The sequence below is a fragment of the Phyllobates terribilis genome, unplaced genomic scaffold (assembly GCF_046119375.1).
Source record: "Phyllobates terribilis strain yellow unplaced genomic scaffold, ASM4611937v1 Scaffold_5__5_contigs__length_657084704, whole genome shotgun sequence".
NCBI classification, from domain to species: Eukaryota; Metazoa; Chordata; class Amphibia; order Anura; family Dendrobatidae; genus Phyllobates; species Phyllobates terribilis.
Window position 1 is genome coordinate 351503323 of NW_027362765.1, and position 26911 is coordinate 351530233.

Here is a 26911-nt window from a genome sequence, read left to right on the forward strand (position 1 = left end):
GCTCTGTGTGGCCCCCCTGTATACCTAGTACTCTGTGCCCCCCCCCCGTATACCTAGTACTCTGTGCCCCCCCCCCGTATACCTAGTACTCTGTGCCCCCCCCCCCGTATACCTAGTACTCTGTGTGGCCCCCCTGTATACCTAGTACTCTGTGTGCCCCCCCCCCCCCCCCCGCCCCTCTGTGCTCTATCAGGGTAGGCAGGGCTTGCATTGTGCCCCCAGTGTAACTAACGCTTGATCTCTGTGCCCCCAATTTTTGTTCTTTCCAGTTGTCCCTAATAAACCTTGTTGGCGGTGAGGGTGCACGGTGCAGCTCTGTTTTGCCAGTTCGGGGTGTGTACCCCCTACAGCTAAGCTGCAGCCCACCGAGCCTGTGACTCCAGATTTCTGCACCTTATATCTGTCTTGCTGTGTCCCCATCCCCAGTAGCTCTCCCTGCACCCCTATGTTATATCCCATGCCCCAGTCTCCCCGTGCCCCCCACTTCTATACTGAGTGCTGGTCCTGTACCCCCAGAGCCCCGCTCTCCAGCCCCAATGTGCCCCCACAATCCCAGTGACCCTCCACTCTCCTCCTTTCTCCCAGTGTCCAGAGAGCTCACACATCCCAAACTCTCCCCCCCTCTCCTCCCCCCGAGCTCCCCAGCCCCCCCGTGCTCCCCAGCCCTCACGCTCCTGCTCCTCCCCCGGTCCGGGCAGCACAGCCCTCCCGCTCCTGCTCCTCCCCCGGTCCGGGCAGCACAGCTCACTCCTCTCACTCCTCGGCTGCGCTCAGTGCGGCTGCAGCTCCGGCTCCTGCGCTCAGAGATCCGCGGGTGGGATTGTACCGGGATTTGTGGAGCTGTGGCCCCGGGACCCCGCCGGCCTCTGCCCCTGGATCTGCCTTCTCATTCTGTGGATGGGAACTTGTGGGATGTGGATGTTGTTTCCTGCTGAGCTGGTCTTGGATCTGTGACTGAGCGGGCACCATGCTGGGTGTCACCCTGTACCTGCTTGTGCCCCTGATGGGTGAGTGTCCCTGCCTGTACCATGTATGTGTGCGGGCATCACTGAGAGGGCAGCCGTGCCAACAACAAAGGAGGGCACAGACTGATCGCAGATCCTTGTATAAAGTGTTCGCGACAGGGACTGGGGGCAGGAAACCCCGATATAAAGTGATCGCGACAGGGACTGGGCTCAGACAACACCGATATAAAGTGATCGCGACAGGGACTGGGGGCAGGAAACCCTGATATAAAGTGATCGCGATAGGGACTGGGCTCAGACAACACCGATATAAAGTGATCGCGACAGGGACTGGGGGCAGGAAACCCCGATATAAAGTGATCGCGACAGGGGCTGGGGGCAGAAAACCCATACAATGCGATCAGAGAAAATGAGTACAGAAAATAGCTCCAAAAAGTGATCGTGGCTAGGGCTGGGTGCACAGGGTCTAGAGAAATCGGGGAAGGAACTTAATGAAGGAGATCCTGGTACAAAGTGAATGAAGGATTGGAGATTTCTACAAAATTATTAGCTCAGTGATCCTTTTATAAGTGTTTAGTGCAGGAGATCCCTATATAAAGTGATGGGCAATGGATTGGGTGCAGGAGATCTCTATATAAAGTGATGGGCGATGGACTGGGTGCAGGAGATCTCTATATAAAGTGATGGGCGATGGACTGGGTGCAGGAGATCTCTATATAAAGTGATGGGCGATGGACCGAGTGCAGGAGATCTTTATATAAAGTGATGGGCGATGGACTGGGTGCAGGAGATCTCTATATAAAGTGATGGGCGATGGACTGGGTGCAGGAGATCTCTATATAAAGTGATGGGTAATGGACCGAGTGCAGGAGATCTCTATATAAAGTGATGGACTGGGTGCTGGAGATCTCTATATAAAGTGATGGGTGATGGACTGGGTGCAGGAGATCTCTATATAAAGTGATGGACTGGGTGCTGGAGATCTCTATATAAAGTGATGGACTGGGTGCTGGAGATCTCTATATAAAGTGATGGGTGATGGACTGGGTGCAGGAGATCTCTATACAAATATACGCCTAACAAATATGCAGTGTTGGATAGAGCCTCAGCTGTAGGGATAGTACCATGGTCATGGGTTCAAATCTGACCAAGGGCGAATTCATCTAAAAATTAAGGTTGGTGCTATATGAGTAATTGTTAATAAGATAAAAATCTTTTTCTATGATTCTATATTCTCATTTGCACAAGGAAAGACTAGAAGCAATGGGATGAAACTAAATGGGAGGAGACACAGATTAGATATTAGAAAAAACTTTTTGACAGGGTGATTAATGAGTGGAACAGGCGGCCACGAGAGGTGGTGAGTTCCCCTTCAATGGACGTCTTCAAACAGAGGCTGGACAGACATCTGTCTGAGATGATTTAGTGAATCCTGCTTTGAGCAGGGGGTTGGACCAGATGACCCAGGAGGTCCCTTCCAACTCTACCATTCTATGATTCTAAAGTGATGGGCGATGGACTGGGTGCTGGAGATCTCTATATAAAGTGATGGGTGATGGACTGGGTGCAGGAGATCTCTATATAAAGTGATGGGTAATGGACCGAGTGCAGGAGATCTCTATATAAAGTGATGGGTAATGGACCGAGTGCAGGAGATCTCTATATAAAGTGATGGGTAATGGACCGGGTGCAGGAGATCTCTGTATAAAGTGATGGGCGATGGACTGGATGTTGGAGATCTCTATATAAAGTGATGGGTAATGGACCGAGTGCAGGAGATCTCTATATAAAGTGATGGGTAATGGACCGAGTGCAGGAGATCTCTATATAAAGTGATAGGTGATGGACTGGGTGCAGGAGATCTCTATATAAAGTGATGGGTAATGGACCGAGTGCAGGAGATCTCTATATAAAGTGATGGGTAATGGACCGAGTGCAGGAGATCTCTATATAAAGTGATGGGTGATGGACTGGGTGCAGGAGATCTCTATATAAAGTGATGGGCGATGGACTGGGTGCAGGAGATCTCTATATAAAGTGATGGGTGATGGACTGGGTGCAGGAGATCTCTATATAAACTGATGGGCGATGGACTGGGTGCAGGAGATCTCTATATAAAGTGATGGGTAATGGACCGGGTGCAGGAGATCTCTATATAAAGTGATGGGCGATGGACTGGGTGTTGGAGATCTCTATATAAAGTGATGGGTAATGGACCGAGTGCAGGAGATCTCTATATAAAGTGATGGGTAATGGACCGAGTGCAGGAGATCTCTATATAAAGTGATGGGTGATGGACTGGGTGCAGGAGATCTCTATATAAAGTGATGGGCGATGGACTGGGTGTTGGAGATCTCTATATAAAGTGATGGGTGATGGACTGGGTGCAGGAGATCTCTATATAAAGTGATGGGTGATGGACTGGGTGCAGGAGATCTCTGTATAAAGTGATGGGTAATGGACCGAGTGCAGGAGATCTCTATATAAAGTGATGGGTTATGGACCGAGTGCAGGAGATCCCTATATAAAGTGATGGGTGATGGACTGGGTGCAGGAGATCTCTATATAAAGTGATGGGTGATGGACTGGGTGCAGGAGATCTCTGTATAAAGTGATGGGTTATGGACCGAGTGCAGGAGATCCCTATATAAAGTGATGGGTTATGGACCGAGTGCAGGAGATCCCTATATAAAGTGATGGGCGATGGACTGGGTGCAGGAGATCTCTATATAAAGTGATGGGTGATGGACTGGGTGCAGGAGATCTCTGTATAAAGTGATGGGCGATGGACTGGGTGCAGGAGATCTCTATATAAAGTGATGGGTGATGGACTGGGTGCAGGAGATCTCTATATAAAGTGATGGGCGATGGACTGGGTGCAGGAGATCTCTATATAAAGTGATGGGTGATGGACTGGGTGCAGGAGATCTCTATATAAAGTGATGGGTGATGGACTGGGTGCAGGAGATCTCTATATAAAGTGATGGGCGATGGACTGGGTGCAGGAGATCTCTATATAAAGTGATGGGTGATGGACTGGGTGCAGGAGATCTCTATATAAAGTGATGGGTGATGGACTGGGTGCAGGAGATCTCTCTATATAAAGTGATACAAGGCAGGGTATCATAAAGTTCTGTAATGATGCAGGTCAGGTGCTGATGAAGGGGAATGAAACCCCCTTAATCATGTATAAAACATGAGATTCCGGATCACTGGTCCATCTTATATGGTGCCGGTTGTCGGGGGCACTGGTGTCTGGGTTCCTGGTGCTTTCGGTGCTGGAGTTTTACAAACTATTCCCTCACATGTATAATATCAATGTCTGCTGGAATTCGCCCTGTACTTTATTCTGTATTGTGGGGCTGAGCCCCCTGTACGAGGGGTTTGCTGGGCTCAGATACCCCATATGTCTCCTGCAGAGCTGAAACTCAACCTGGAAATAATCCCAGTGCAGAAAACTACGGACCACACTGAGATTATACAGCCCAGAATAGTCACAGAATGAAAAAAATATGTATAGCACGATTGTAGAATATACACCCCCATATTATCACCGATTACATGATATGAACTTGCAGATTATATACAGAGTATTCTCATTATAATCTCTGAATAGTGTGCAGACACCTTTATTATATTCTGGGCTCTGTATGACACAGGGCTGCTGGCACAATATCCTGCACACAGCCTATAGGACTACTACTGCCAATATCCTGCACACAGCCTATAGGACTACTACTGCCAATATCCTGCACACAGCTCATAGGACTACTAATGCCAATATCCTGCACACAGCTCATAGGACTACTACTACCAATACCCTGCACACAGCCTATAGGACTACTACAACCAATGTCCTGCACACAGCCTATAGGACTACTACTGCCAATACCCTGCACGCAGCCTATAGGACTACTACCGCCAATACCCTGCACACAGCCTATAGGACTACTACTGCCAATATCCTGCACACAGCTCATAGGACTACTACCGCCAATATCCTGCATACAGCCTATAGGACTACTACTGCCAATATCCTGCACACAGCTCATAGGACTACTACCGCCAATATCCTGCACACAGCTCATAGGACTACTACCACCAATATCCTGCACACAGCCTATAGGACTACTACTGCCAATGTCCTGCACACAGCTCATAGGACTACTACCACCAATGTCCTGCACACAGCCTATAGGACTACTACCGCCAATACCCTGCACACAGCCTATAGGATCACTACCCCCAATGTCCTGCACACAGCCTATAGGACTACTACTGCCAATATCCTGCACACAGTTCATAGGACTACTACCACCAATGTCCTGCACACAGTTCATAGGACTACTACCACCAATGTCCTGCACACAGTTTATAGGACTACAACTGCTAATATCTTGCACACATCCAATAGGACTACTACTGCCAATACCCTGCACACAGCCTATAGGACTACTACTGCCAATATCCTGCACACAGCCTATAGGACTACTACTGCCAATATCCTGTACACAGCCTATAGGACTACTACTGCCAATATCCTGCACACAGCCTATAGGACTACTACTGCCAATATCCTGCACACAGCCTATAGGACTACTACCGCCAATATCCTGCACACAGACTATAGGACTACTACTGCCAATATCCTGCACACAGCCTATAGGACTACTACTGCCAATACCCTGCACACAGCCTATAGGACTACTACCGCCAATATCCTGCACACAGCCTATAGGACTACTACCGCCAATATCCTGCACACAGCCTATAGGATCACTACCGCCAATATCCTGCACACAGCCTATAGGACTACTACCGCCAATATCCTGCACACAGCCTATAGGACTACTACCGCCAATATCCTGCACACAGCCTATAGGACTACTACTGCCAATACCCTACCCTGCACACAGCCTATAGGACTACTACTGCCAATATCCTGCACACAGCCTATAGGACTACTACTGCCAATATCCTGCACACAGCCTATAGGACTACTACTGCCAATATCCTGCACACAGTTTATAGGACTACAACCGCTAATATCTTGCACCCATCCTATAGGACTACTACTGCCAATATCCTGCACACAGTTTATAGGACTACAACCGCTAATATCCTGCACACAGCCTATAGGACTACTACCACCAATGTCCTGCACACACCTCATAGGACTACTACTGCCAATATCCTGCACACAGCTCACAGGACTACTACCACCAATGTCCTGCACACAGCCTATAGGACTACTACTGCCAATATCCTGCACACAGCCTATAGGACTACTACTGCCAATATCCTGCGCACAGCCTATAGGACTACTACTGCCAATGTCCTGCACACAGCCTATACGACTACTACCACCAATATCCTGCACACAGCCTATAGGACTACTACCACCAATATCCTGCACACAGCCTATAGGACTACTACCGCCAATGTCCTGCACACAGGTCATAGGACTACTACCACCAATGTCCTGCACACAGCTCATAGGACTACTACTGCCAATATCCTGCACACAGCCTATAGGACTACTAATGCCAATATCCTGCACACAGCCTATAGGACTACTACTGCCAATATCCTGCACACAGCCTATAGGACTACTACCGCCAATATCCTGCACACAGCCTATAGGACTACTACCGCCAATGTCCTGCACACAGCCTATAGGACTACTACTGCCAATGTCCTGCACACAGCCTATAGGACTACTACTGCCAATATCCTGCACACAGCCTATAGGACTACTACTGCCAATACCCTGCACACAGCCTATAGGACTACTACCGCCAATATCCTGCACACAGCCTATAGGACTACTACCGCCAATATCCTGCACACAGCCTATAGGACTACTACTGCCAATATCCTGCACACAGCCTATAGGACTACTACTGCCAATGTCCTGCACACAGTTTATAGGACTACTACTGCCAATACCCTGCACGCAGCCTATAGGACTACTACCGCCAATACCCTGCACACAGCCTATAGGACTACTACCGCCAATGTCCTGCACACAGCCTATACGACTACTACTGCCAATATCCTGCACACAGCCTATAGGACTACTACCGCCAATATCCTGCACACAGCCTATAGGACTACTACTGCCAATGTCCTGCACACAGCCTATAGGACTACTACTGCCAATGTCCTGCACACAGCCTATAGGACTACTACTGCCAATATCCTGCACACAGCCTATAGGACTACTACTGCCAATATCCTGCACACAGCCTATAGGACTACTACTGCCAATATCCTGCACACAGCCTATAGGACTACTACTGCCAATATCCTGCACACAGCCTATAGGACTACTACCGCCAATATCCTGCACACAGCCTATAGGACTACTACTGCCAATGTCCTGCACACAGTTTATAGGACTACTACTGCCAATGTCCTGCACACAGTTTATAGGACTACTACCGCCAATACCCTGCACACAGCCTATAGGACTACTACCGCCAATACCCTGCACACAGCCTATAGGACTACTACCGCCAATACCCTGCACACAGCCTATAGGACTACTACCGCCAATACCCTGCACACAGCCTATAGGACTACTACCGCCAATACCCTGCACACAGCCTATAGGACTACTACCGCCAATACCCTGCACACAGCCTATAGGACTACTACCGCCAATACCCTGCACACAGCCTATAGGACTACTACCGCCAATACCCTGCACACAGCCTATAGGACTACTACCGCCAATACCCTGCACACAGCCTATAGGACTACTACCGCCAATACCCTGCACACAGCCTATAGGACTACTACCGCCAATACCCTGCACACAGCCTATAGGACTACTACTGCCAATACCCTGCACACAGCCTATAGGACTACTACTGCCAATACCCTGCACACAGCCTATAGGACTACTACTGCCAATACCCTGCACACAGCCTATAGGACTACTACCGCCAATACCCTGCACACAGCCTATAGGACTACTACCGCCAATACCCTGCACACAGCCTATAGGACTACTACCGCCAATGTCCTGCACACAGCCTATACGACTACTACCGCCAATATCCTGCACACAGCCTATAGGACTACTACCGCCAATATCCTGCACACAGCCTATAGGACTACTACTGCCAATGTCCTGCACACAGTTTATAGGACTACTACCGCCAATATCCTGCACACAGCTCATAGGACTACTACCGCCAATGTCCTGCACACAGCCTATACGACTACTACTGCCAATATCCTGCACACAGCCTATAGGACTACTACCGCCAATATCCTGCACACAGCCTATAGGACTACTACCGCCAATATCCTGCACACAGCCTATAGGACTACTACTGCCAATGTCCTGCACACAGTTTATAGGACTACTACTGCCAATATCCTGCACACAGCTCATAGGACTACTACCGCCAATGTCCTGCACACAGCTCATAGGACTACTACTGCCAATATCCTGCACACAGCTCATAGGACTACTACCGCCAATGTCCTGCACACAGCTCATAGGACTACTACTGCCAATGTCCTGCACACAGCCTATACGACTACTACTGCCAATATCCTGCACACAGCCTATAGGACTACTACCGCCAATATCCTGCACACAGTTTATAGGACTACTACCGCCAATATCCTGCACACAGTTTATAGGACTACTACTGCCAATATCCTGCACACAGTTTATAGGACTACTACTGCCAATATCCTGCACACAGCCTATAGGACTACTACTGCCAATATCGGTCTCCGGTCAGCGCTATAGTCGGGGACCTTTCAGAGCAGATAATTGAGGGGTTCCGGCTGCAGGTCCCGGGGCTTCTGGCCCCTATTCTCCCCATACAGGCAGCTGTGACTTCCATTGTGGGATCCCCTGTGATCGGATCCAGCTGATCGCTACATTGTATCGCGCGTCTTCTAACGTCAATATTTACTCTCTTGGATACATTGTATCACTGCCGCCGCTGCACGGAGGAGACACGACCTGCAGCTCCCAGCTGCCCCGACCCCCAGGAGAATAAGCAGGGGATTGTGCCCAGATGCATATGGAGGGGCTGTGCCCTGATATATGCTTATTGGGGGGGGGGGGGGCATCGACACTGTTGTCTCATTTGTCGCCAATGTTTCCCCCGGATTCATTAGGAAGCAGTGGGCCCTTGTAGAGAATTGATGTATTTACCCAGCGCCATCTGCTCCTTTCTGCTCCACGCTGTGGGGACATGGCATTGATTAACTGGGCGCTTCTTGGCCGGAGTTGGCAGGGTTTGGGCACTGTTTGGGTTTGGGCACTGTGTGGGTTTTGTTGCACTTCTTCTATTGAGTAAAGTGACCGGCGTCGTCCTTTGTAGCTTCTGCTGTTAGGGAAGTAAATGTGCTACGATCTGTGCAGAGTGTGATGGGTTAATTGGGCTAATTGTGGGGCAGTGCCGTGCACTTACATAATACGGGGATAGGTGACAACATTCTGCTGCTCTAGTAGATGTTTAGTGTGCAGCGCGTGTAATGAGCTCAGTGACCGGCAGGGGTCGCTCTCGGCCCTTTCTCTGCCGCCTCCTGATATGGTGGGGCATTATGTGGCTGGCACTAGTGACTATAGAGGGTCTCTGTAATTCCGCAGGCTCCTGCTTCCTCCTGATTCATGTGGGGTGAGATTTGCACTTGGGTAAGATACATTATATCTGCTGGAACCTGATCTTCCTCATTTTAGTGGCTCCTGGTGTGAGCTTGATCATAATATAATATCTATATTCGTTTTTAATGTGATAAATTAAAATTTAACCACATGGAAATATCAGAATCATTGGCAAGTGAATGCCCCTGTATTATGTAACTAACCTGGGGGGGGGGGGCGTCCTGGGGTCTAAGTGGAACTGGAGTTACCGGCCATGTTCCCAACTGTACAAAGATCTCTCCGGAAAGACTAAGAACAGAGGAGGTCGGCCCTGCAATAGAGAGGATGGAGGAGGCCATCGGTAATAAAATGTCTAGGGTATGCTACATTGAAAAATGGATCTTAGGACAATGCGTGCCTCAATGGGGGACAAGACTTATAGAGAAGACTGTATGATGATGGCGGCCACTAGTGGAAAATGACCTTCCCAACATAGAGACAGCCACTTACATAGAGTAGATTGGAGGCTTCTACCATAGCATTAATCTCTGAGATGATGGAGGCCAATATGGTGGAGGGTGAACGCTAGAACTGGTAGGGAAGTCTCTGGACAGTGGAGGAAGCCTCTGGAAGTTGTCTGTAGGAATATGGATCACCACTCTGGGAAATGGACAGAGGGACCAGATAGCAAGGTCTGTTGTGGAATACAGAAGACAGTGGTAAATGTGGAGGCCATTATGGGTACATACGTCTTTACAGAATGACTTGCATCACTCCTCTCTCTGCAATGATGGAGATCAGCAATAACTTACTCATCTTTGGTAGCATGTCTGGATTATGGAGGACACCACAGAAGTACAAATGGGTGGGATGGTCAAGGACAGGCCACAAGACCACCGTAATTATGACTACGGACCTAGAGAGAGCGCCATTGGAAATGTCTGTAAGCAGATGGAGGACACCACTGGAAATGTCTCTGGGGAGATGGAGGGCACCACTGGAAGGGTCTCTGGGCAGAGGGAGGGCACCACTGGAAGGGTCTCTGGGCAGATGGAGGGCACCACTGGACATGCCTCTGGGCAGATGAAGGGCACCACTGGAAATGTCTCTGGGCAGATGGAGGGCACCACTGGAAATGCCTCTGGGCAGATGGAGGGCACCACTGGAAATGCCTCTGGGCAGATAGAGGGCACCACTGGAAATGTCTCTGGGCAGATGGAGGGCACCACTGGAAATGTCTCTGGGCAGATGGAGGGCACCACTGGAAATGTCTCTGGGCAGATGGGGGGCACCAGTGGAAATGCCTCTGGGCAGATGGAGGGCACCACTGGAAGTGGCTCTGGGCAGATGGAGGGCACCACTGGAAATGTCTCTGGGCAGATGGAGGGCACCACTGGTCATGCCTCTGGGCAGATGGAGGGCACCACTGGACGTGCCTCTGGGCAGATGGAGGGCACCACTGGACATGCCTCTGGGCAGATGGAGGGCACCACTGGAAATGTCCCTGGGCAGATGGAGGGCACCACTGGATGTGCCTCTGGGCAGATGGAGGGCGCCACTGGAAGTGCCTCTGGGCAGATGGAGGGCACCACTGGAAGTGCCTCCGGGCAGATGGAGGGCACCACTGGATGTGTCTCTGGGCAGATGGAGGGCACCACTGGAAATGCCTCTGGGCCGATGGAGGGCACCACTGGATGTGCCTCTGGGCAGATGGAGGGCACCACTGGAAATGTCTCTGGGCAGATGGGGGACACCACTGGACATGCCTCTGGGCAGATGGAGGGCACCACTGGACATGCCTCTGTGCAGATGGAGGGCACCACTGGACATGCCTCTGTGCAGATGGGGGGCACCACTGGACATGCCTCTGTGCAGATGGAGGGCACCACTGGACATGCCTCTGTGCAGATGGGGGGCACCACTGGACATGCCTCTGTGCAGATGGAGGGCACCACTGGACATGCCTCTGTGCAGATGGAGGGCACCACTGGAAATACCTCAGGGCAGATGGAGGGCACCACTGGAAATGTCTCTGGGCAGATGGGGAGCACAACTGGAAATGCCTAAGGGCAGATGGAGGGCACCACTGGAAATGCCTCAGGGCAGATGGAGGGCACCAGTGGAAATGCCTCTGGGCAGATGGGGAGCACAACTGGAAATGCCTCAGGGCAGATGGAGGGCACCACTGGAAATACCTCAGGGCAGATGGAGGGCACCACTGGAAATGTCTCTGGGCAGATGGGGAGCACAACTGGAAATGCCTCAGGGCAGATGGAGGGCACCACTGGAAATGCCTCAGGGCAGATGGAGGGCACCAGTGGAAATGCCTCTGGGCAGATGGAGGGCACCACTGGAAATGCCTCTGGGCAGATGGGGGGCACCAGTGGACATGCCTTTGGCAGATGGTGGGCACCAATGGAAATGCCTCTGGGCAGATGGTGGGCACCACTGGAAATGCCTCTGGGCAGATGGAGGGCACCACTGGAAATGCCTCAGGGCAGATGGAGGGCACCACTGGAAATGCCTCTGGGCAGATGGGGGGCACCACTGGAAATGCCTCAGGGCAGATGGAGGGCACCACTGGAAATGCCTCAGGGCAGATGGAGGGCACCACTGGAAATGCCTCTGGGCAGATGGGGGGCACCAGTGGACATGCCTTTGGCAGATGGTGGGCACCAGTGGAAATGTCTCTGTCCATCAGTGGTGAATGTCCCCTGAATTCTACCACTGGCCGAGCTCAGAGGTGATGGGGGATATGACTGGTGGTTTCTGGGAACACCATCATCAGATTCTATCTGCAGGGTTATGTCCATCTTGTGTACCTCCTCACGTGTCGCAGTGTCATGTAGACCTGTTATGTCCCAGATGGCACTCGGGTATTACATGATATTATAGGATGTAGAAGGGGACCAGTGGGTAATCCGCACTCCCACCATCAGCTGAACCTTGCAGAGCTGCCTCTGTGCTTAGACTGTTAGTGGTATACAGGTCCATCACCTGCTGTATACCTGGAGCCTGATCAGAGGCAATGTGGTTGGGTCTTTTCTCTTACGTGGGAGTCAGGAGAGCTCCCCCCATTCCTGAGCACAGTGTTGTGCCCCCCAACCCTCCACTGAATACAGAACTTGAATGTATTTGTCTTTCTATTACATGGAGAGGGATTTGAAACTTGTACCTGCAGGTCCTTGTGTGGCAGGCAGGGGGCGATGTGCGCCAGGTACTGACCATTCTCTATTCGGGGAGGGGGTACCTGGTATTTGGGGTCTTTCTCATTTTATGTGGATGGGGGAACGTTACTCAGACTGAAGGGCGTGACATCGGCAGACCCCCAACATGGGGCTGATTAAAGTACAAAGACATTATATCCTGAGCAGCTGGGGTGCCTGAAAATGTGATTATAAGATTTGATGTTGAGTGTATTGGGACACGGATGATGGGAGTGATACATTGTCATATGTAGAGATTAGAGTGAGAGCTACTACAAGGATGATGGGAGTGATACATTGTCATATGTAGAGATTAGAGTGAGAGCTACTACAAGGATGATGGGAGTGATACATTGTCATATGTAGAGATTAGAGTGAGAGCTACTACAAGGATGATAGGAGTGATACATTGTCAAATATAGAGATTAGAGTGAGAGCTACTACAAGGATGATGGGAGTGATACATTGTCATATGTAGAGATTAGAGTGAGAGCTACTACAAGGATGATAGGAGTGATACATTGTCATATGTAGAGATTAGAGTGAGAGCTACTACAAGGATGATGGGAGTGATACATTGTCATATGTAGAGATTAGAGTGAGAGCTACTACAAGGATGATGGGAGTGATACATTGTCATATGTAGAGATTAGAGTGAGAGCTACTACAAGGATGATGGGAGTGATACATTGTCATATGTAGAGATTAGAGTGAGAGCTACTACAAGGATGATGGGAGTGATACATTGTCATATGTAGAGATTAGAGTGAGAGCTACTACAAGGATGGTGGGAGTGATACATTGTCATATGTAGAGATTAGAGTGAGAGCTACTACAAGGATGATGGGAGTGATACATTGTCATATGTAGAGATTAGAGTGAGAGCTACTACAAGGATGATGGGAGTGATACATTGTCATATGTAGAGATTAGAGTGAGAGCTACTACAAGGATGATGGGAGTGATACATTGTCATATGTAGAGATTAGAGTGAGAGCTACTACAAGGATGATAGGAGTGATACATTGTCATATGTAGAGATTAGAGTGAGAGCTACTACAAGGATGATGGGAGTGATACATTGTCATATGTAGAGATTAGAGTGAGAGCTAATACAAGGATGATGGGAGTGATACATTGTCATATGTAGAGATTAGAGTGAGAGCTGCTACAAGGATGATGGGAGTGATACATTGTCATATGTAGAGATTAGAGTGAGAGCTACTACAAGGATGATGGGAGTGATACATTGTCATATGTAGAGATTAGAGTGAGAGCTGCTACAAGGATGATGGGAGTGATACATTGTCATATGTAGAGATTAGAGTGAGAGCTACTACAAGGATGATGGGAGTGATACATTGTCATATGTAGAGATTAGAGTGAGAGCTAATACAAGGATGATGGGAGTGATACATTGTCATATGTAGAGATTAGAGTGAGAGCTACTACAAGGATGATGGGAGTGATACATTGTCATATGTAGAGATTAGAGTGAGAGCTACTACAAGGATGATGGGAGTGATACATTGTCATATGTAGAGATTAGAGTGAGAGCTACTACAAGGATGATGGGAGTGATACATTGTCATATGTAGAGATTAGAGTGAGAGCTACTACAAGGATGATGGGAGTGATACATTGTCATATGTAGAGATTAGAGTGAGAGCTACTACAAGAATGATGGGAGTGATACATTGTCATATGTAGAGATTAGAGTGAGAGCTACTACAAGGATGATAGGAGTGATACATTGTCATATGTAGAGATTAGAGTGAGAGCTACTACAAGGATGATGGGAGTGATACATTGTCATATGTAGAGATTAGAGTGAGAGCTAATACAAGGATGATGGGAGTGATACATTGTCATATGTAGAGATTAGAGTGAGAGCTGCTACAAGGATGATGGGAGTGATACATTGTCATATGTAGAGATTAGAGTGAGAGCTACTACAAGGATGATGGGAGTGATACATTGTCATATGTAGAGATTAGAGTGAGAGCTGCTACAAGGATGATGGGAGTGATACATTGTCATATGTAGAGATTAGAGTGAGAGCTACTACAAGGATGATGGGAGTGATACATTGTCATATGTAGAGATTAGAGTGAGAGCTAATACAAGGATGATAGGAGTGATACATTGTCATATGTAGAGATTAGAGTGAGAGCTACTACAAGGATGATGGGAGTGATACATTGTCATATGTAGAGATTAGAGTGAGAGCTAATACAAGGATGATGGGAGTGATACATTGTCATATGTAGAGATTAGAGTGAGAGCTGCTACAAGGATGATGGGAGTGATACATTGTCATATGTAGAGATTAGAGTGAGAGCTACTACAAGGATGATGGGAGTGATACATTGTCATATGTAGAGATTAGAGTGAGAGCTGCTACAAGGATGATGGGAGTGATACATTGTCATATGTAGAGATTAGAGTGAGAGCTACTACAAGGATGATGGGAGTGATACATTGTCATATGTAGAGATTAGAGTGAGAGCTAATACAAGGATGATGGGAGTGATACATTGTCATATGTAGAGATTAGAGTGAGAGCTACTACAAGGATGATGGGAGTGATACATTGTCATATGTAGAGATTAGAGTGAGAGCTACTACAAGGATGATGGGAGTGATACATTGTCATATGTAGAGATTAGAGTGAGAGCTACTACAAGGATGATGGGAGTGATACATTGTCATATGTAGAGATTAGAGTGAGAGCTACTACAAGGATGATGGGAGTGATACATTGTCATATGTAGAGATTAGAGTGAGAGCTACTACAAGGATGATAGGAGTGATACATTGTCATATGTAGAGATTAGAGTGAGAGCTACTACAAGGATGATGGGAGTGATACATTGTCATATGTAGAGATTAGAGTGAGAGCTAATACAAGGATGATGGGAGTGATACATTGTCATATGTAGAGATTAGAGTGAGAGCTGCTACAAGGATGATGGGAGTGATACATTGTCATATGTAGAGATTAGAGTGAGAGCTACTACAAGGATGATGGGAGTGATACATTGTCATATGTAGAGATTAGAGTGAGAGCTGCTACAAGGATGATGGGAGTGATACATTGTCATATGTAGAGATTAGAGTGAGAGCTACTACAAGGATGATGGGAGTGATACATTGTCATATGTAGAGATTAGAGTGACAGCTACTACAAAGATGATGGGAGTGATACATTGTCATATGTAGAGATTAGAGTGAGAGCTGCTACAAGGATGATGGGAGTGATACATTGTCATATGTAGAGATTAGAGTGAGAGCTGCTACAAGGATGATGGGAGTGATACATTTTCATATGTAGAGATTAGAGTGAGAGCTACTACAAGGATGATGGGAGTGATACATTGTCATATGTAGAGATTTGAGTGAGAGCTACTACAAGGATGATGGGAGTGATACATTGTCATATGTAGAGGTTAGAGTGAGAGCTACTACAAGGATGATGGGAGTGATACATTGTCATATGTAGAGATTAGAGTGAGAACTACTACAAGGATGATGGGAGTGATACATTGTCATATGTAGAGATTAGAGTGAGAGCTACTACAAGGATGATGGGAGTGATACATTGTCATATGTAGAGATTAGAGTGAGAGCTACTACAAGGATGATGGGAGTGATACATTGTCATATGTAGAGATTAGAGTGAGAGCTGCTACAAGGATGATGGGAGTGATACATTGTCAGAGATTAGAGTGAGAGCTGCTACAAGGATGATGGGAGTGATACATTGTCATATGTAGAGATTAGAGTGAGAGCTACTACAAGGATGATGGGAGTGATACATTGTCATATGTAGAGATTAGAGTGAGAGCTACTACAAGGATGATGGGAGTGATACATTGTCATATGTAGAGATTAGAGTGAGAGCTACTACAAGGATGATAGGAGTGATACATTGTCATATGTAGAGATTAGAGTGAGAACTACTACAAGGATGATGGGAGTGATACATTGTCATATGTAGAGATTAGAGTGAGAGCTACTACAAGAATGATGGGAGTGATACATTGTCATATGTAGAGATTAGAGTGAGAGCTACTACAAGGATGATGGGAGTGATACATTGTCATATGTAGAGATTAGAGTGAGAGCTACTACAAGGATGATAGGAGTGATACATTGTCATATGTAGAGATTAGAGTGAGAACTACTACAAGGATGATGGGAGTGATACATTGTCATATGTAGAGATTAGAGTGAGAGCTACTACAAGAATGATGGGAGTGATACATTGTCATATGTAGAGATTAGAGTGAGAGCTGCTACAAGGATGATGGGAGTGATACATTGTCATATGTAGAGATTAGAGTGAGAGCTACTACAAGGATGATAGGAGTGATACATTGTCATATGTAGAGATTAGAGTGAGAACTACTACAAGGATGATGGGAGTGATACATTGTCATATGTAGAGATTAGAGTGAGAACTACTACAAGAATGATGGGAGTGATACATTGTCATATGTAGAGATTAGAGTGAGAGCTACTACAAGGATGATAGGAGTGATACATTGTCATATGTAGAGATTAGAGTGAGAGCTACTACAAGGATGATGGGAGTGATACATTGTCATATGTAGAGATTAGAGTGAGAGCTACTACAAGGATGATAGGAGTGATACATTGTCATATGTAGAGATTAGAGTGAGAACTACTACAAGGATGATAGGAGTGATACATTGTCATATGTAGAGATTAGAGTGAGAGCTACTACAAGGATGATGGGAGTGATACATTGTCATATGTAGAGATTAGAGTGAGAGCTACTACAAGGATGATGGGAGTGATACATTGTCATATGTAGAGATTAGAGTGAGAGCTACTACAAGGATGATGGGAGTGATACATTGTCATATGTAGAGATTAGAGTGAGAGCTACTACAAGGATGATGGGAGTGATACATTGTCATATGTAGAGATTAGAGTGAGAGCTACTACAAGGATGATGGGAGTGATACATTGTCATATGTAGAGATTAGAGTGAGAGCTACTACAAGGATGATGGGAGTGATACATTGTCATATGTAGAGATTAGAGTGAGAACTACTACAAGGATGATGGGAGTGATACATTGTCATATGTAGAGATTAGAGTGAGAGCTACTACAAGGATGATGGGAGTGATACATTGTCATATGTAGAGATTAGAGTGAGAGCTACTACAAGGATGATGGGAGTGATACATTGTCATATGTAGAGATTAGAGTGAGAGCTACTACAAGGATGATGGGAGTGATACATTGTCATATGTAGAGATTAGAGTGAGAGCTACTACAAGGATGATGGGAGTGATACATTGTCATATGTAGAGATTAGAGTGAGAGCTACTACAAGGATGATGGGAGTGATACATTGTCATATGTAGAGATTAGAGTGAGAGCTGCTACAAGGATGATGGGAGTGATACATTGTCATATGTAGAGATTAGAGTGAGAGCTACTACAAGGATGATGGGAGTGATACATTGTCATATGTAGAGATTAGAGTGAGAGCTACTACAAGGATGATGGGAGTGATACATTGTCATATGTAGAGATTAGAGTGAGAGCTACTACAAGGATGATGGGAGTGATACATTGTCATATGTAGAGATTAGAGTGAGAGCTACTACAAGGATGATGGGAGTGATACATTGTCATATGTAGAGATTAGAGTGAGAGCTGCTACAAAGATGATGGGAGTGATACATTGTCATATGTAGAGATTAGAGTGAGAGCTACTACAAGGATGATAGGAGTGATACATTGTCATATGTAGAGATTAGAGTGAGAGCTACTACAAGGATGATGGGAGTGATACATTGTCATATGTAGAGATTAGAGTGAGAGCTACTACAAGGATGATAGGAGTGATACATTGTCATATGTAGAGATTAGAGTGAGAACTACTACAAGGATGATGGGAGTGATACATTGTCATATGTAGAGATTAGAGTGAGAGCTACTACAAGAATGATGGGAGTGATACATTGTCATATGTAGAGATTAGAGTGAGAGCTGCTACAAGGATGATGGGAGTGATACATTGTCATATGTAGAGATTAGAGTGAGAGCTACTACAAGGATGATGGGAGTGATACATTGTCATATGTAGAGATTAGAGTGAGAGCTGCTACAAAGATGATGGGAGTGATACATTGTCATATGTAGAGATTAGAGTGAGAGCTACTAGAAGGATGATAGGAGTGATACATTGTCATATGTAGAGATTAGAGTGAGAGCTGCTACAAGGATGATGGGAGTGATACATTGTGCGATACACAGGAAGATGTGAATGACACATTGGGGCATATTGGAATGTATTGTGTGTGAGGTTAGATAGTGAGATCCATTGTGTTTCGGATGATGGGAGTGATGCGTTGTGTGAGATTAGGTGGAGAGCGCCATGTGTCCAGGATGATGGGAGTGCTAGTGTGTAATACTGGGTTGTGAGGCGGTTCTGGTTCTCCTGGTGTGTGTCTGATGCTTGTGTGGCTTTGTTGTCCCGCTTTACACATCGGCGGAGTCTCAGGTATCACATCCTGTATGACCGGAGAGCGGAGGACAGTAGGGATCACTATGGGGGTCACCTCCAGCTCTGAGTTTAGACCCCCCATAACCTGGACTCTCTTCTGTATTCAGCTCTGATCTCTGTCTCTGATTTATAAGATACAGGTCTGGGATTAGAGATTTATCCTGGACATAATCTATGTGCATTGCAGAAGAACTGCAGTGTATGGGCCATGGTGAGGGTTGTAGTCCTTTCGGCTTATTTTCTATGATGAGGTAGTGACTCAGCAGAGTGTGTGGACTCTTGGCAGCAGCAGAGTAGATGCTGCAGATGAAGTCCTCAGATGGTGAGATCATGGACGCAGCGTCCTGTCATCTGATGTCATCGGGTCCATGTGTGTGCGATGACAGTGAGGCTTCAGCGGAAACGTGCGTCCAGCACAGAGCCCCCCGCACAGACCGAACCGCCCGACAAGGGCCTCAGAATATCAAGGGAAGCGCCGCAACTTCCTAACAGACTTTCTATGTTTCCACTTAAAGCGCCGCTGTCAGCAGGATTGTGCTCTGTAACCACATACACTGTCAGGTGGGTGACATTGCACTGATTAATATGATACCTGCCTGGGCTGGTGAAATCCCTCCTGTGGTTGTTTCATCTTTATTTGCAGTTCGGAGATGATGAGATTCTGGTGCTTCGGGGAGGGGCTGTGGGCGGGGCTTGTGCAGATTAAGAGCATCCCTTGCTGATAGATGCTACTGCACACGCGCCACGGCCATTTTGCTGGAGACAAATTTTTTTTGCTCCAATAAAATAGCCGCAGCGCGTGCGCAGAAGCATCTATCAGCCAGCGGTAGGAGCTACAGCATCGGCGCCATGGAGCTTAGTGTAATTTTTTTTTTCTAACCCCACATGATGTATATACTATGTAAAATAGGAGGCAGGTCAGTGAAGGCACAGTGACCTGTCATAAGCGCATACAGATGAATATATATACAGTACAGACCAAATGTTTGGACACACCTTCTCATTTAAAGATTTTTCTGTATTTTCCTGACTATGAAAACTGTACATTCACACTGAAGGCATCAAAACTATGAATTACCACATGTGGAATTATATACTTAACAAAAAAGTGTGAAACCACTGAAAATATGTCTTATATTCTAGGTTCTTCAAAGTAGCCACCTTTTGCTTTGATGACTGCTTTGCACACTCTTGGCATTCTCTTGATGAGCTTCAAGAGGTAGTCACCGGAAATGGTCTTCACTTCACAGGTGTGCCCTGTCAGGTTTAATAAGTGGGATTTCTTGCCTTATAAATGGGGTTGGGACCATCAGTTGTGTTGTGCAGAAGTCTGGTGGATACTCAGCTGATAGTCCTACTGAATAGATTGTTAGAATTTGTATTATGGCAAGAAAAAAGCAAGAAAAACGAGTGGCCATCATTACTTTAAGACAGGGTTCCCCAACTCCAGTCCTCAAGGCCCACCAACAGGTCATATTTTCAGGATTTCCTTAGTGTTGCTCAGGTGATGGAATTATTGCCTGTGCAGGTGATGTAATTATCACCTGTGCAATACGAAGGAAATCCTGAAAACATGCCCTGTTGGTGGGCCTTGAGGACTGGAGTTGGGGAACCCTGCTTTAAGAGATGAAGGTCAGTCAGTCAGTCAGAAAAATTGGGCAAACTTTGAAAATTTCCCGAAGTGCAGTTGCAAAAACCATCAAGCGCTACAAAGAAACTGGCTCACATGAGGACCGCCCCAGGAAAGGAAGACCAAGAGTCTCCTCTGCTTCTGAGGATAAGTTTATCCGAGTCACCAGCCTCAGAAATCGCAGGTTAACAGCAGCTCAGATTAGAGACCAGGTCAATGCCACACAGAGTTCTAGCAGCAGACACATCTCTACAACAACTGTTAAGAGGAGACTTTGTGCAGCAGGCCTTCATGGTAAAATAGCTGCTAGGAAACCACTGCTAAGGACAGGCAACAAGCAGAAGAGACTTGTTTGGGCTAAAGAACACAAGGAATGGACATTAGACCAGTGGAAATCTGTGCTTTGGTCTGATGAGTCCAAATTTGAGATCTTTGGTTCCAACCACCGTGTCCTTGTGCGACGCAGAAAAGGTGAACGGATGGACTCTACATGCCTGGTTCCCACCGTGAAGCATGGAGGAGGAGGTGGGATGGTGTGGGGGGCTTTGCTGGTGACACTGTTGGGGATTTATTCAAAATTGAAGGCATACTGAACCAGCATGGCTACCACAGCATCTTGCAGCGGCATGCTATTCCATCCGGTATGCGTTTAGTTGGACCATCATTTATTTTTCAACAGGACAATGACCCCAAACACACCTCCAGGCTGTGTAAGGGCTATTTGACCAAGAAGGAGAGTGATGGGGGGCTACGCCAGATGACCTGGCCTCCACAGTCACCAGACCTGAACCCAATCGAGATGGTTTGAGATGAGCTGGACCGCAGAGTGAAGGCAAAAGGGCCAACAAGTGCTAAGCATCTCTGGGAACTCCTTCAAGATTGTTGGAAGACCATTTCTGGTGACGACCTCTTGAAGCTCATCAAGAGAATGCCAAGAGTGTGCAAAGCCGTCATCAAAGCAAAAGGTGGCTACTGTGAAGAACCTAGAATATAAGACATATTTTCAGTTGTTTCACACTTTTTTGTTAAGTATATAATTCCACATGTGGTAATTCATAGTTTTGATGCCTTCAGTGTGAATGTACAATTTTCATAGTCAAGAAAATACAGAAAAATCTTTAAATGAGAAGGTGTGTCCAAACTTTTGGTCTGCACTGTATCTCTGTATACAGGTAGCTCCCCCTACTGGTGGCTGCAGACTGGATCTTATCATGTATCTCTGTATACAGGGGGCTCCCCCTAGTGGTGGCTGCAGACAGAATCTTATCATGTATCTCTGTATACAGGGAGCTCCCCCTAGTGGTGACTGCAGACAGAATCTTATCATTTATCTCTGTATATAGGGAGCTCCCCCTACTGGTGGCTGCAGACAGGATCTTATCATGTATCTCTGTATACAGGGGGCTCCCCCTAGTGGTGGCTGCAGACAGAATCTTATCATGTATCTCTGTATACAGGGAGCTCCCCCTAGTGGTGGCTGCAGACAGAATCTTATCATGTATCTCTGTATACAGGGAGCTCCCCTAGTGGTGGCTGCAGACAGGATCTTATCATGTATCTGTATACAGGGAGCTCCCCCTAGTGGTGGCTGCAGACAGAATCTTATCATGTATCTCTGTATACAGGGAGCTCCCCCTAGTGGTGGCTGCAGACAGGATCTTATCATGTATCTCTGTGTACAGGGAGCTCCCCCTAGTGGTGGCTGCAGACAGGATCTCATCATGTATCTCTGTATACAGGGAGCTCCCCCTAGTGGTGGCTGCAGACAGGATCTTATCATGTATCTCTGTATACAGGGAGCTCCCTCTAGTGGTGGCTGCAGACAGGATCTTATCATGTATCTGTATACAGGGAGCTCCCCCTAGTGGCGGCTGCAGACAGAACCTTATCATGTATCTCTGTATACAGGGAGCTCCCCCTAGTGGTGGCTGCAGACAGGATCTTATCATGTATCTCTGTATACAGGGAGCTCCCCCTAGTGGTGGCTGCAGACAGAAGCTTATCATGTATCTCTGTATACAGGGAGCTCCCCCTAGTGGTGGCTGCAGACAGATTCTTATCATGTATCTCTGTATACAGGGAGCTCCCCCTAGTGGTGTCTGCAGACAGGATCTTATCGTGTATTTCTATATACAGGGAGCTCCCCCTAGTGGTGGCTGCAGAAGAATATTTTTTGCAAATATTATGCAAATAATTGTGACAAACATTGTAGGCAAAATTAAATCTAAAGTTCAGCAACTCAAACAAAGAAGCTGTGCGTGCAGAGTTTGGGGTGGATCCTACCCTGCGTGTACAGCCCGGCTTTCTTCCCTTTCTCTCTCTGGCCTCAGTGTTCTGGTGTTTCTGGATTTCCTCCTGTGTCTGTTCGTCAGTTCTGCGGGGTCTGGAGCAGCTGGGCCCCTCTATATGACAGTAATAATGCTCATTATGTCACCTTGTGTCTCTCTTTGCTGCTGCAGATGCCGTTCTGTCTGCCGAGTTGAGGCGGCTGCCATCTGGGGACCGACTGGACTGTGTAAAAGCCAATGAGCAGTGCCTGAAAGAGCCGGAGTGCAGCGCCAAATCCAGGACTCTGCGCCAGTGCGTGGCTGGAAAGGAGACCAACTTCAGCAAAGGCCTGGAGGCCAAAGATGAGTGTAAGAACGCCACCGAGGCGCTGAAACAGAAGGCCCTGTACAACTGTCGCTGTAAACGGGGGATGAAGAAAGAAAAGAACTGTCTGAGGATATACTGGAGCATGTACCAGATCCTGCAGGGTAGGTGCCCGCCACTGTTGTGCCCATTGTGCCAAAATGTCATGAGGTTGCGGTGTCGACCATAATGTTTCATAAACAGAGCCTAGCACTGGAGCCTGGTATGAGGCAAGCAGAGCCTCACGCCTCCATGCCAGGACCGGCCACCTGCCCTTCCTCCAGCCGAACAGTGTGGTCTGTGTGAAAATATTAATCCTATTTTGCTTCTTCTATCTTGATAATAATTAGTGTTCTCTCAATGGTTAATTGTTCTTTAGACGCTGCAATAATGTGTCAACATAGTAACAAAACCAGATACAGTGAAGGAGCGGGCTGTGACCTGGACTTGTGGGTGCCGGTCCTCGGGACTGGTGGGCACTAATGTTCAGGTCTGGTGTGTCCCGGTCCTAGGGTCTGGTGTGTCCCGGTCCTAGGGTCTGGTGTGTCCCGGTCCTAGGGTCTGGTGTGTCTCGGTCCTAGGGTCTGGTGTGTCCCGGTCCTAGGGTCTGGTGTGTCTCGGTCCTAGGGTCTGGTGTGTCCCGGTCCTAGGGTCTGGTGTGTGCCGATCCTCGGGGCCTGGTGTGTGCCGATCCTCGGGGCCTGGTGTGTGCCGATCCTCGGGGCCTGGTGTGTGCCGATCCTCGGGGCCTGGTGTGTGCCGGTCCTCGGGGCTGCTGGGTGCTGGTTCTAGGGTCTGCTGTGTGCCGGTCCTAGGGTCTGCTGTGTGCCGGTCCTAGGGTCTGGTGTGTCCCGGTCCTAGGGTCTGGCGTGTCCCGGTCCTAGGGTCTGGTGTGTGCCGATCCTCGGGGCCTGGTGTGTGCCGGTCCTCGGGGCTGCTGGGTGCTGGTTCTAGGGTCTGCTGTGTGCCTTTCCTCGGGACCAGCTGTGTTCTGGTCCTTGGGGGTGGTGTGTGCCGATCCTCGGGGCCTGGTGTGTGTCGGTCTTCGGGGCCTGGTGTGTGCCGGTCCTCGGGGCCTGGTGTGTGCCGGTCCTCGGGGCCTGGTGTGTGCCGGTCCTCGGGGCCTGGTGTGTGCCGGTCCTCGGGGCTGCTGGGTGCTGGTTCTAGGGTCTGCTGTGTGCCGGTCCTCGGGACCAGCTGTGTTCTGGTCCTTGGGGGTGGTGTGTGCCGATCCTCGGGGCCTGGTGTGTGTCGGTCTTCGGGGCCTGGTGTGTGCCGGTCCTCGGGGCCTGGTGTGTGCCGGTCCTCGGGGCCTGGTGTGTGCCGGTCCTCGGGGCCTGGTGTGTGCCGGTCATCGGGGCCTGGTGTGTGCCGGTCCTCGGGGCCTGGTGTGTGCCGGTCCTCGGGGCCTGGTGTGTGCCGGTCCTCGGGGCTGCTGGGTCTAGGGTCTGCTGGGTGCTGGTCCTCGGGGCCTGGTGTGTGCTGGTCCTCGGGGGTGGTGGGTGCCGGTCCTCGGGGCTGCTGGGTGTCGTTCCACGGGGCTGCTGGGTGCCGGTCCTCGGGGCTGCTGGGTGCCGGTCCTCGGGGCTGCTGGGTGCCGGTCCTCGGGGCTGCTGGGTGCCGGTCCTCGGGGCTGCTGGGTGTCGGTCCTCGGGGCTGCTGGGTGTCGGTCCTCGGGGCTGCTGGGTGTCGGTCCTCGGGGCTGCTGGGTGTCGGTCCTCGGGGCTGCTGGGTGTCGGTCCTCGGGGCTGCTGGGTGTCGGTCCTCGGGGCTGCTGGGTGTCGGTCCTCGGGGCTGCTGGGTGTCGGTCCTCGGGGCTGCTGGGTGTCGGTCCTCGGGGCTGCTGGGTGCCGGTCCTCGGGGCTGCTGGGTGTCGTTCCTCGGGGCTGCTGGGTGTCGTTCCTCGGGGCTGCTGGGTGTCGTTCCTCGGGGCTGCTGGGTGTCGTTCCTCGGGGCTGCTGGGTGTCGTTCCTCGGGGCTGCTGGGTGTCGGTCCTCGGGGCTGCTGGGTGTCGGTCCTCGGGGCTGCTGGGTGTCGTTCCTCGGGGCTGCTGGGTGTCGTTCCTCGGGGCTGCTGGGTGCTGGTCGTTCGGCTTCGTGTAGGAAAACTGTGCATCTACACTGTGTGCACAGGCGCTTGTGCTGCTTCTGTTGCACCCCGTGCAGCTCTGCTCTATATGATTTACTCCTTTATCTCATGATTAGTGTTGAGCATTCCGATACTGAAATATCGGGTATCGGCCGATATTCACTGTATCGGAATTCCGATACTTAATTCCGATACTTTTATAATATCGAATACCGGAATCGGAAGTTCCCATAATGCCTGCGCTCTGCAGTGTCTGTGAAGGATGACAAGCTGGATGGCAGCGCTCAGCTGCGATCCAGCTTGTCATCAGAGTGCCATCCCAGCGTGGGAGAATTCTCCTGATTGTTTAAAAGCCGGCGGGCGGTAAAAAGCCGCCGGCTTTTAAACAATCACACAGCCCCATACTGCTTCCCCGCAGCCTCCCACCCCGATCCTCCGCTCCCCTCGCCACCTCCCATCCCAATCGTAAATTAGAACCGGGCAGGGAGCGCAGCACCAAGGAGCGAAGGACCCGGGCGGGGAAGCCGGCAGTGAAAAGACTTCACCGCCGGCTTTCCCGTTCTGTGCTGCGCTTTCCCGCCGGTTATTTCAAATGAACAGCTGAGGTATCAGGTGATGCCGATCAGCTGTTCATTTGAAGTAGCCGCGGTGCCCTCAGAGGGTTCATGTGAGTTCATGCTTGACTGCATGAACTCACATGAACTTTCCCACGGCCGCACAGGTCAGCCTCACCTCCCAGACCCGTCATGATTAGTGTGTGCGGGGTGTGTGTGTGCGGGGTGTGTGTGTGTGCGGGGTGTGTGTGCGGGGTGTGTGTGTGTGCGGGGTGTGTGTGTGTGCGGGGTGTGTGTGCGGGGTGTCTGTGCGTGCAGGCAGACATAGGCCGATGTGACACTACTACTCCCATCGGCCTATGTCTGTCCCCCGTCCACTCGTGCCAGCAGGATCAGCTCGATGGGAGCAGTAGTTCCCATCAGCCTGATCCTGCTATATAAATTGCCCTACTGTGTCCCCAATAAATGTTAGATACATGTCATTGGTGGCCAGTGGTTACCTAAAAGAAATTAGTTTATACATTACCTGTCCCCGCCGATCGTCACCTAAAATAAAGTAAAAAATAAAAAACTACACCTATACTCACCTAGACACCTAATTCCCCGAAGCCATCGATCTCCTGTAATAAAATATAAAATAATAAACCACAACCTTATCCTTACCCCTCCGTA

General features: G+C 48.7%; 1 protein-coding gene across 1 annotated transcript in view; it reads left to right on the forward strand.

Moving 5' to 3' along the window:
* Nucleotides 1-714: 714 nt before the first annotated feature.
* The window catches only part of GFRA1 (GDNF family receptor alpha 1), a 378896-nt gene continuing 352699 nt past the window's right edge, over nt 715-26911 (forward strand). Inside the window, exons 1-2 of the mRNA XM_073684629.1 lie at nt 715-1007; nt 23426-23722. Coding sequence (XP_073540730.1) covers nt 968-1007; nt 23426-23722 — 337 coding nt within the window. The 5' untranslated portion in view covers nt 715-967. The remainder of the gene's footprint in view (nt 1008-23425; nt 23723-26911) is intronic.